Raw genomic sequence first — 11,893 nt, 5'->3', positions numbered from 1 at the left:
ACCTGCGGACACGGCAGGTAAACAAACCGGCCTGGCCCGCCAGGGGCTTTCCCTACACAAGCGGCGACCCCAGTTTGGGAACCACTGATTTAAATGCTTTCCTGCATAGGGATGCTTTCTTGAATCGGGGCCTTAATGGAAAGATCTATATTTTATGCTGAAGTTATGACACCATTTTTAAATCTCTCACCAAAATAAACAAACATAATGGTTGAACTCCTGGCTCCACTGAAGTCAATGGCTAAACCCCCAGTGATTTCAGTCGGGCCAGGATTTCACCCAGTGTCACTATCAAAATCCTGCTTTCTTGTAGTTAGTAGAATACGATGTATTTGAGACACTGAATTAGATTAACTTCCTCACATAGTAATTTTCTGTAGCTGGAATGAACATCCAGCAATAAAAAGTGACAGATCTGTGGACAGGATCCAGGCAATTAACTTTCCTATTTTCCAGTGGATCGTATTTATAATTCAAGGTCATGTGGAACTTTGCATCTCTGGGTATAATATGAAACAAAAAAACAGAAAGTGTAGCAAAGGATTCTGTTCTGATTTGTGGGCACTTCTCATCTCCCATGTAGTTCCCTTTGTAAAGGGGCATTGTTGAGATATAAATCACCACTGTGCTTTTATGTGTGTGTGTCTATCCTTCCTTGCAAAATCATCCTTAAATTCTACTGTATAAAGTCCACTTGCTGCTTCTCTTTGCCATATTTATTATGATCAAACAAAAGATATTTCATTTTCCCCACTAAAATTAACTCACTCTAGTGTGTTCCCAAGTTCTTCACGTACATACTTTTGGGAACCAAAGTTATGAGCACTCAGAAACTCCGATGTAAATAAACATAACTGTATTTGTTGATAGTGCCCCTCTGCTCCTGGAAATGCAGTTTTGGACACAAACATCAATGTTTTTGTGCACAGAAGACATAGGCACCCAAAAGCAGGTGTCTGGAAACTTACAAGCACATTTCAGCTGTTCGGGTTTGGATGCCATTAATGAAAATTTGGTCCTGTGCAGTTTACATAATAAACGCTGTGGTCTAAGGGCCTCATCCAATACCGACTGAAGTCAGGGAGAGTCTTTCCATGGCTTTGGCCCAGGCTGTAGATGGTTTGTGCATTAAAAGGGGGCTACGTGTAGACTGTGTTTATACAATGACAAGCAAACAGGCAGTGAGCAGGACATAAATCAGCATTTGTATGTGAGATCAATGCAGACTCCGAGGTGCCAGAATGGCTCATTGAGTAAACTCCCCAACAAGAATGAGAAAATGTACGTTTAGCAGAGTGAGCCTAACTGCCCCCTCTCCCCCCGCAGGAAGTGGGAGGTTAACCGTGGAGCTCAGTGGGAGTAGAGTTGGGCCCTCCTGACAAGCCCACCCTTAGTTGCTGCAGCTTATGAGTCATATGCTGCCCTCACCCTCCCACCGTAAAGCTATTCACGAGAGTTTGGTATCTCAGACACGACACAGGCGTGTTTCTTACAACTGGGACATGGTGACGGGACTTCAGACTCTAGGTCTGACTCTGATATACGAGTATAGCCCTCCGGCTGCCGTTAGCCTGGTGGGCAGCCAGACGCCAGTAGTAGCCTTATATCAAGGCTTTCTGATGATCAGCCATAGGACCAAAGTCTGCCCTTGAATGGATGCTTGGGGATCCTGCTTCATCCCTGGTAGCCCGGTGTGCGCGTCTGAGGGCAGAACTGGTCCTTTTACAGTTTCTTCACAAATCCTATATTGAGATTATTGGACTAGTTCATTCCAGACAATCTGACCACACTGAAACGGGTGTGCATGGCGTATGGATCCCACAAACAGTAACACTGTTCATAAATAATACAATCCCTCAGCCCGTTGAGCAGACACCAAAGTCAGGTCGGGCTCTGTGCCCACCAGCCCATCTGCATGCAGATGTAGTGGGCACATTGGTGTGGGCCCATTCAGTATTTTAGCCTTGAAATGCTAGCCGAGCAGCCGTGCTACAAGCATGCTGCAGTTGTGAGTTCAACACTGCTCTGCAGGACAGCAGGAATCACTCTACCCCCCTATCCACTAAGGCATATCTGCCGGCCACCACTACCAGCTTGGTGTCTGAGCACCGGGGAAGTGAAGCAGTTATGTGAAACCCACATTCGGAAGTTTAACAGATTTAGAGCTGGTGCTGCTGCCTTGCAGAATCTGTACTCTCCCTTGACTTTCTCTGTATATTTGCTCTTCGTTGAATATTAATTGCCTTGTGCTTTTATGATACCAGGCTGTCCTTGTGGCTGCAGTAGAACTTCCAGTTTCAATATTTACCAAACAAAAAGGCTTTAGGCTACTGCCTGCATAAAGCACTTCTAATGAAATGGGGTGTCAAGAAACGGCCAGGGCTTTTTAAACGTCTGGTGGAGACGAGTTTCAGGAGCGCCTGGATTTCGATTAGTGGGGACCTGTGGTTTAGGGCAGCAAAAGGGACAGAGTGGGTGGCTGGATCCACTGCCACTAGATTTGTCTCTGTAGGTGGCTGAAATGTTACTTATTAGGCCAATCAGCTGAGCAGAATGAGCCCCAGATGTTTCCAAAACCAGATCCCCACAAGTCAACATTAATTTGGATGCAGTCTCGTAAGTAATACGCTCACATTCTCACTGTCTACCTGGGCCATGCCCCTGTCCCTTCCATCTGCGACCGTGTCCCTGGAACCCCAGTATTGATCCTGATCGGATAAAAATGTATTCGATATAGGAGCTACTGGGATAGTCAGAAATATAGCAACTGCTTAAAGCCACAGGAAACCCCCTAGCATGGGCAGTAGGGCTAGAAAGTGCCACATCTGCTGTGCATGCAGGTGCCATGTAACACCAGGAGCAAAGTGCTCTGTCCATGGGAATAAAACGCCTCGACAAACACTCAAACGAGGGTGATCTTCTGGGACCACAGCAGACTCAACACATTTTGACTCCCTGGCCAGGCAGGCATGGGAACGAAGCTATGCTTCCATTTACCCTGTTACGCTTGGCAAATGTAATTGTAACTCAATGCACCATTTTCCTAACTGACTGCACGGGCCCTGGGAGGAAGCAGTGGGAGTCAACAATGCAGGTGGAAATGGCACGAAACAGAACAATTACAAGAGCCAAAGGAAAGTTAACTAATGATACTCTTCAAACTAGCACAACTCACTGCTGCTACAGACAATAACCAGAGCTGCTCTGCTAGGGCGAAGGACACCGTTGCTTTTATGCCCTAAATCACCTTTTTTTTTAGGGTTAGTGACAGTCACTGGGGGATGAAATGAGGCCAGATTCTGCTCTGTTACACAGTGTGCATCTGGGTAACTCTGTTGATGTCAGTGGAACTATTCCAGATTTGCACGGGTGTATCTGAGAGTAGGTATTATTCAGTTCTCAGTACGGCTATACATTTCACCTCCAGCCCCCCCTCAAAGTTCATGAAGTTGGTTACCTCAAGTGTCTTCTAAAATATACCTTTATTTCCCCCAGTACTAAGTTTTTGGTGGCTTCAAATATTTTTCAGAGCTTTTTTTTAATCCTGCCTAGAAAACGAGCCAAGAATTTTACAGCATCCTTGCCTGTTTTTTAAAGAGATCATGGCAAGGCTGGGAGAACCAAAATGTACCCGACATCCTCTCTGTTCTTGCAGCCTGTTTTCAAAGTCTGCATAAACCAGTTTTTCAAAGCTAAACGTGCACAGTTGCATACCAATGTTTGCACATGTCTAACTGGGTGTGCCTATTAGGTATTTGCACACACCATATTGGATCAGTTGCTATGAACAACCCTATCATAGCAAACAAGAGTGTACAGGGAGTATGCCGATAATAACAAACTAGTGTGCACAGCTCACGTCTCACCAATCACCCTACAGTAACAGAGCAGGGATCATTGTCTACTATCCATGAGTGGTATGACAGAAACAATCCAGTATATGCAGTCCAGCAGTCATGAGTAGTCCCACAGTAACATAGCAGTGTGCAGGCAGGATTGAGGATAAATGCTTCTGGATGAAAACAGACTTCAGCTTCTAACTTCCAAGGTATTCAGTTATTTCCAAAGGATAAAAATGTTTAGAGTTATGAAAAATATTTGAGGACTGTGTCCTTTATATTCTTCTGCCCTATCCTAAGTGGGATGGCTGTTCTCAGGAGGGGCGTACCACGGTAAGGTCTGGTCTTGCATGGAATATGATATGAAATATGAAAGACCTGAGAGAGGCAGGGTAGAGATCAGTGCAGAATTCCAAAAGGGAGGTCTTTACACATCCGCTTTTGTTTCTGTGGTTATCTTCCTTCTCAGCAAATAGCCATTGCTCGGGAGGGTGACTTGCTGACCAAGGAGCGGCTGTGCTGCGGGCTCTCCATGTTCGAGGTGATCCTGACGCGCATTCGCAGCTACCTGCAGGACCCAATCTGGCGTGGACCTCCCCCTACCAACGGGGTCATGCACGTGGATGAGTGCGTTGAGTTCCACCGGCTCTGGAGTGCCATGCAGTTCGTATACTGCATCCCCGTGGGGACAAACGAGTTCACTGCAGAGTGAGTTTGCCTGCACTGGTGCTGGCCTCAGCGCTGTTTGTGGGTTAGCGTGTGCCAGCTGGGCATGCCCGGGATTGTGAGGGATACCCAGGCTCTTAGTCAGAGAAGCATGTTCTGATAATGTGGAACCCTAGCTGGTGATTAGAGCATCATTTATAACACAGGGGCATGGGGATTGGATGGCTCACGGATCAGTAATGTAATACAGAGCCTTTTACCTCCACTGCCAGTTCAAAGCCCGCTGCAGCTGGGCAGGACTGTCTAATGGCAGCCCATATGAAATACTTTTGGCGTTGCCAGGGAACTGATATCCCAGTCACAAAAGCCAGCCCCACAAAGAGAGGCCAGGCATACAATGGGCTGAGACACAGAACTAGAATAATAATGCCTTGTTCTGGCGTAGTAACTGTTAGTAGCTCTCACAGCAGGTCAGGATCATTATCCCCTGTATAGATGAGGGCACAGATTTGCCCAGAGTCACCCCACAGGCCGAGCCAGGAATAGAATCCAGGTCTCCTGAGTCCCAGTGCAGTGTGCTGGTCACTACGCTGCATTGCCTACGGCTTAGGGATGCAGTGGAGCTGGGGAGATTGGGCTGGGCCTGTTCTGTGGCTGAGCAGAGGACTCCAGTCTCCAGGGCTGTTGATTTGGCATCATTCACAAGTACTAACATTCACACAGAAAGTGTAAAAGCCAGGATAGAGCATGAGGTGAGGACAGGCACTGAGATGAAAATGCAGACAAATGGAGCCACCGGCAGCTACATCGTCCACAGCCTGAGGCAATAGAGAGAGAGGGAGCGCGGTGTAAGATACCAGGGTTATCCCTAGTGTAAAGGAAGATCTCACAACGACTCTTCCACTTACACCAAGTGCATTGATATTTTCCCTTCATTTCTGCACAGTCACAATAAGGGTGGTGATGAAACAACCCCTTGTCGATGAAGTGAGATTGTACTGCCTTAGCCTAGCTCAGCGGTTCTCAAACTGTGGGTCAGGATCTCAAAGTGCGGCTGGCTTAGACTTGCTGGGGCTCGGGGATGAAGCCCAAGCCGCACCGCCCGGGACCGAAGCTGAAGCCTGAGGGATTCAGCTCTGGGTGGCAGGGCTCAGGTTACAGGCCCCCTGGCTGGGACTGAAGCCCTTGGGCTTTGGCTTTGATCCCCTTCCACACCCTTTGGCTTTGACTCCCCCATCCGGGGCAGTGGGAATCAGGCTTTGGTTCCCCCGCCCTGGGGTCATGTCGTAATTTTTGTTGTCAGAAGGGGGTGGCGGTGCAGCGAAGTGTGAGAACCCCTGGCCTAGCTGCAGCCTTCTGGTCTGTTTAGTTTTTGAGGGGAGGAAGGTTTGTTTTAACTTTTTCTCCCAATTTGCATCCTGTTGTTGTTTATTTCTATTACTGGGGCCCCTAAGGAACCCAGCGAAGATCAAGGCCTCATAGTGCTGTACAAACACAGCGAAACAGAAACAACAAGGAGTCCGGTGGCACCTTAAAGACTAACAAGGTGCCACCGGACTCCTTGTTGTTTTTGTGGATACAGACTAACACGGCTACCCCCTGATACTTGACAGCGAAACAGACTTTGCCTTAATGAGTTTTCAAGCTAAATAGGAAGCTAAAAGATGGGAAGAGAAACTGAGGCACAGCTAGAGGAAGGGACTTGCTGGAGGTCACTGAGCAGCTCATTGTCAAAGCTGGGAATAAAAACTAGGTCTTCTAAGTTCTGTCTGCTAGGCCATGCTGCCTGCTTTGAGCTTCGAGAAGACAGGCTGGCTCCACTGGGGTTCGCACGGCTGCTTTTTAGTTCATTTGCTCTCACGCACATCTACACGGTAGCTGTATGAAAGAGTCGAGACAGCAGGAATTCAGTGAGGAAGGTGACTCGTATCATGTGGGACAACCCTTCTCTAAATAGCTCCTCTCATGTCTCTCTGGCCCTCTCCAGGCAGTGCTTTGGAGACGGTTTGAACTGGGCAGGCTGCTCCGTCATTGTTCTCCTCGGGCAGCAGCGGCGCTTCGACCTCTTTGACTTCTGTTACCATCTGCTGAAGGTGCAGAGGCAGGATGGGAAGGATGAAATCATCAAGAACGTGGTAAGGCCAGGGACAGCCACCTCCCACCCCCTTTTGAAAGGTCAGAAACGCAAAGCTACCCTCTCCCTGCTCTGGCACCATAGTAGGATCTCGCTGTTATTCACAGGTGGACAACAAGGTGCTGAATCCCCAACGGGGGACCCGGCGTGTCTAGTGTTACCCTGTGCCTTTAAACAATGCCCAGAATGGGCTAGAGCCATCCACTGTGGGAGTCCTACCTGGAGTTGCAGCAGAAAAGCCACGGCTTTAACGGGGCACGGGAACTAAACCCTTTTGCTCTTAAAGCAGGGACCTTCAGCTTGGCCGCGGGGAGCTGCATACAAATAATAATTAATAATGCCCATTAGCCATACTGTAATTGCACCGGCTTTAGCAATAAGTAAGTCGGGGAGAGGGGGGAATGAGGTTAGACTTGGGTTCTTCTGACTACCGCCTACTGGCCCTGTCGTGCTTTGGCATGACTCATGGGCCCACAGAATGGAGGTGACTCGCGTTCACTGTGGGGAGCGAGGTAGAAATGTAATGGGGTAGTAACTGCCCCACTGAGGTTTCCTACTAGCGGGCTCGTGGTACTGTTGATGCTTTCCAGCTGACCAAGAGGGATTGCTTCATCTCTCTCCCTTCTTTTCCCCTCTCCAGCCCCTGAAGAAGATGGCTGACCGCATCAGGAAGTATCAGATTCTGAACAACGAGATTTTCGCCATCCTGAACAAGTACATGAAGTCGGTGGAAACAGACAGCTCCACGGTTGAGCACGTGCGCTGCTTCCAGCCCCCCATCCACCAGTCCCTGGCTACCACTTGCTAAGCAGCAAGTGCTAGTGTGGATATTAAACCCCTTTGGGATTAGGGAGGAAGAGTGACTGGATCAGAACAAGAACTGGGAAGGGGAAACTTGACAATGTGGCTCTGGCAACAAGAGAGATTGGGTACACCCGATACACACATCTTCCTATCTGGCCCTGTTTGAGTGCATGTGCTGTAGCATCCCTGTGGTTGGCTTTACCTGTAGCTTTGAGACTGGGTGTGGGAGGGGGGCAGGATGTGCTTTTCTTCCATGCAGTGGGTTGGGTTTTTTGTTTTTGTTTTTCTGTGATACGTCCAGTCGAACCCAAAACTCTGAAGCCATATTAGAGTCCCAGGTGTCGGGTTCCAGTCACGAGCTGATTGTTTCAGAGGGCCAGAAGCCATCTCCCATTGCCGGTGCGGCGAGGCAAGTGGAACTTCCCCTGTGATGCATGACAGCGGCAGGAGGGTTTGAAGACGTCCCTCATTTGGTGAGGCACAATAGCGGCACTTCTCACTTGGCAGCCCACAGAGGAAGAAGTCGCCTGACCAGAGAAAGGAAACCAAGTTGATTCAGAGTTTGAGTCTAGCATCACTGCCTACCTGGGGTTGGAGATTTCCCCACTCTTTTCACCATGTCTGCATTTCAGAGAGGTGGGAGACTCATAGACTCATAGACTCATAGACTTTAAGGTCAGAAGGGACCATTATGATCATCTGGTCTGACCCCCTGCATGCTGCAGGCCGCAAGACCCTTCCCTGGACTCTACCGTTGAAGTCCCTAATCCTGTGTTTTAGTGACTTCAATCGGCTGAGACCCTCCTGCTAGTGATCCCTGCCCCATGCTGCGGAGGAAGGCGAAAAACCTCCAGAGGCTCAGCCAATCTACCCTGGAGGAAAATTCCTTCCCAACCCCAAATATGGCGATCAGTAATACAAGACAAGATACCACCCTGGTGGTTTCCCACTCCATACCATATCCCCACTACTAATTCAAAAGAGGTGCCCCCTGAAGCTATATCCACGAGGGAGTAAACAATGAAATCTCCTAGTAATGAATGCTGTGTGCTGCATTTACCTGAAAATCCCACTCGCTATATTCCTGGGGTGGGAGGAGGAATCCATGATCCTGGCAGCCCGGCTTACCTCCAGAATGTACATGGACTTTGTTTTTTAGCCAAGGATCAAATGTCCACATTCGACAATGAGCTGGAAGCTACAATTTGTGTCCATTCTTGAGTGACGGTTTTCTTTGTTTCAAATGAGTTCCTCCAATACATATGCCTACAGGGCATGGAGAGTTCCTGTCGGGGTGAACGGAAACCCTATTACACAGAAACAGCGGGATCCTTTACAGCAAAGGAAATGAAATAAGCATCAGAAAGGAGTACTCAGAGGGTTCTACAAAGGAAATACAGGATTCTGTTTCCTTCTGACTCTTAAACATTGTCCAAGATCCTGTGAGATTAAAAGAACCTAGCTGAAACATCAAGGAACATTTCAGAACTCATTGTCTTCCCTTCTTCCCAACATCAACTTCTTTGAAGTGAGATGAAGGGTCTTGTTTGATGTGGCAAAAGCTAAGGGGCCAGATCGGGATCTCATCTATACAGGGGTAAACCTGGAGTAACCCCATGGACTTCAGTGAAGTCACTCCAGATTTACACAGATATAGATGAGATCAGAACCTGCCCGCTCCTCACCTCTCCTAATCCACCCTGGCCTCACCCTGAGAAAGTTTTAATTTCTTGATTTTATTTAGGTTAAATCAGACCTTTGCCATTATGTAATACAGCCATGTTAATGCACTGTATGTCAACATAACCCAGACACTCTGTTCAGCTTATTTAGGACAAGGCAGTGCTCTCACAAATGCCGGGAAGCCAGCGACAGTGGGCAATTACTCTGTCTGAGGGAACAGAAAGTAGATCAGTTGAAGAGGTGTCCCAACTGGACCATTCTGTCTTTGAGACCGGCAGCAGGCTCAATATTGTTGGCTAGAGGTGAATTTCTGATGGGAGATGCCTTTGTTCTCCCAGAGACCTACCTCTGTTTCCCTGGTAACCAGTGACTATCCCCCTGAAGCGCTGCTGGGCATATTTGCCACCTTGAGTTTCCTTTGGTTGCTGAGGCAGCTGTTTAAGCTACAAAAAGAAATCTCTGGTGCATTTTAATCTGAAACTAACATGAAGGCTGAGGGAGAAGATCATCTCAAACCATTGACTAAGGCAGGGAAAGACTTGAGACTGAGACGGGGGATTCGTTTCCATCCCATTTGGAGGAAGAACAGAATGTTCAAGGACACAAACATTGAAAGGTTCTGCTTTATATATGATGTATGCTCCTCTGCTAAGGATGAAAGGCCTGGTTCCTGCTCTGTTACACCACTTTTAGCCTGATGTTACTATACTGAAGTCAGTGGACCTACATAAGTGTAAAAAAACTGGGTTAGCAGAGTGGGGGCATCAGGTATGTTATTTTTGTGGGTGTGTGAAATGAGATGACAGAAAAGATCCTAAATGGTATTTTTTATTAGGCTAAAGGGGTTCTCAAACTTCATTGCACCATGACACCCTTCTGACAACAAAGTTACTACATGACCCCGGAGTGGGGTGGAGCCCCCCGCCACCTTGGGTGGGGGAAGAGGGGCCCACAGTCTGAGTCCCGCCACCTCAGGGTGGGGGGAGAGGGGCTGCAGCCTGAGACCCCCAAGTGCTGGGAGAGCTCAGGCTTCAGTCCAGGGAGTCTAATGCTGGCCCTAGCAACCCCATTAAAATGGGGTCGCAACCCACTTTGGAGTCCCAACCCACAGTTTGAGAACCACTAGGCTAAACAGTTGTTTTGTTATTTTGGTATAAAGTGTCCCTGAACTGAAAGCACAGGTTCCTATATACAATGAGGAGTCTTGTGGCACCTTAAAGACTAACACATTTGTTAGCCCACGAAAGCTTTTGCTCTGTGACCCACTTCTTCAGATGTGTGGAGTGAAAATTACAGTAGGCAGGCAAAAAATATACAGCACAAGAAAAGATGGGAGTTGCCTTACCAAGTGGGGTCATCTGAAGAAGAAGTGGGTCACAGCCCACGAAAGCTTATGTTCAAATAAATGTGTTAGTCTTTAAGGTACCACAAGACTTCTCGTTTTGGCTATCCCTCTGAAACTAGGTTCCTATACGGCCCTCAGAGCACCATCTGGGCACCACATAAATGAAATATCCAGCCCCTCCAGACACTTTTACAGAATGTCGCGGTTGTGGCCAGGCCCTCCGACCAGGGGTGGGTGGGGCATAAAGGGGGCAATTGCCATGGGGCCCAAGTGATTTAAAAGGACCCAGTGGCCCCTGGCCACTGCCACAGTAGTGGCGGTAGCAGTCAGGGGCCACCTGCAGGGCTCCTAGGTGCGCAGGACCGCTCTAGGCCCCGCATTTTGAGGGGCCCCACGGGCCAACTCAATTGGCCAGCGCAGGCGGTCCCGAAAGTGACGAATTCGTCACTTCCACCCCGGGCTCCGCCTCCGATGGGACGGCCCTGGCCCTGGCCCTGGCCCTGGGGCCGGGAATTTCAGTCGGCGGGCCTGGTTGTGGCACAAAACACTACAAGCTGAATACATAAGGGTGAAGTGTACCACACGGGCTGGCTCCAGCAGCTAGACGCAATCGGCTCTACGCAGTTAAAGCCTGTCTGCCAGCGCTTAGGCTCTGAATGAGTTGTGGTGTATTTCACCACGTATGAACAGCAGCTTGCGAAATGGAATGTTCTTTTGCTGTTGATTTAGGGGATTAATTCCTGAGGCCTAGAAAGCACAGTTGGATGAGCTGAAATGGAATGCAGAGACCAATATACGTGTGTGTTGTCCATGAACGGGGAATTTGCTTGAACAAAATGACCTTCCCACCCTTCTCGGGACCTGTTGGGGAGGGGATCAAAAATTATGAGCAGGAAACCAAAGCCTTATGATCAAAACAGAGTATATTTCAGCTGTAGGGTTTATGCGGGTGTTTTACCCTGTTGCTCAAGTGATGTGGGATGGCAGCGAGGGCTCAGTCATACAACTTTTATTCATGCAACTTGATTTCAATACCCTTTTCTACCAAAAAGATGCAAGTCAGTTGTGTACATCTTGGCTCCAGTTCTCAAATCCTCCTTTACGGCATGTTAGTAAGAAGGGTTTCAAGATTGGGCCCATAAGCCATTGAATGAACTGGACAACCTTTTCTTTTTTGCTTGTTCTTTTTAATCTAATCATCTTTCATGGAATTAAGGTGCAAATTATTGACAGTGAGGGTAATTAACCACGGGAACAGATTACCAAAGGGTGTGGTAAATCCTCCAGCACTTGGGGTATGTCTACACTGCAGTGTAAGCCCAGGGTTCGAACTCCGGTTCAAATCTAACCCTCCTACCGTCTACACACAAATTGTGCTAACCCTGGGCTTGGAACAAGGTCCCCATGGACTCATGCTCGGCT

General features: G+C 48.3%; 1 protein-coding gene across 2 annotated transcripts in view; it reads left to right on the top strand.

The window, feature by feature from the left end:
• The window catches only part of CYFIP2 (cytoplasmic FMR1 interacting protein 2), a 75,246-nt gene extending 67,164 nt beyond the window's left edge, over positions 1-8,082 (top strand). Inside the window, exons 29-31 of one of the 2 annotated variants that reach the window (XM_034778720.1) lie at positions 4,309-4,547; positions 6,493-6,640; positions 7,280-8,082. In XM_034778720.1, coding sequence (XP_034634611.1) covers positions 4,309-4,547; positions 6,493-6,640; positions 7,280-7,447 — 555 coding nt within the window. In that variant the 3' untranslated portion in view covers positions 7,448-8,082. The remainder of the gene's footprint in view (positions 1-4,308; positions 4,548-6,492; positions 6,641-7,279) is intronic. The other variant, XM_034778721.1, reaches the window with a different exon arrangement.
• Positions 8,083-11,893: the final 3,811 nt, after the last annotated feature.

Source organism: Trachemys scripta, chromosome 8, assembly GCF_013100865.1.
Source record: "Trachemys scripta elegans isolate TJP31775 chromosome 8, CAS_Tse_1.0, whole genome shotgun sequence".
Lineage (NCBI taxonomy): Eukaryota > Metazoa > Chordata > Testudines > Emydidae > Trachemys > Trachemys scripta.
This window is presented reverse-complemented; position numbering and strand designations above follow the sequence as displayed.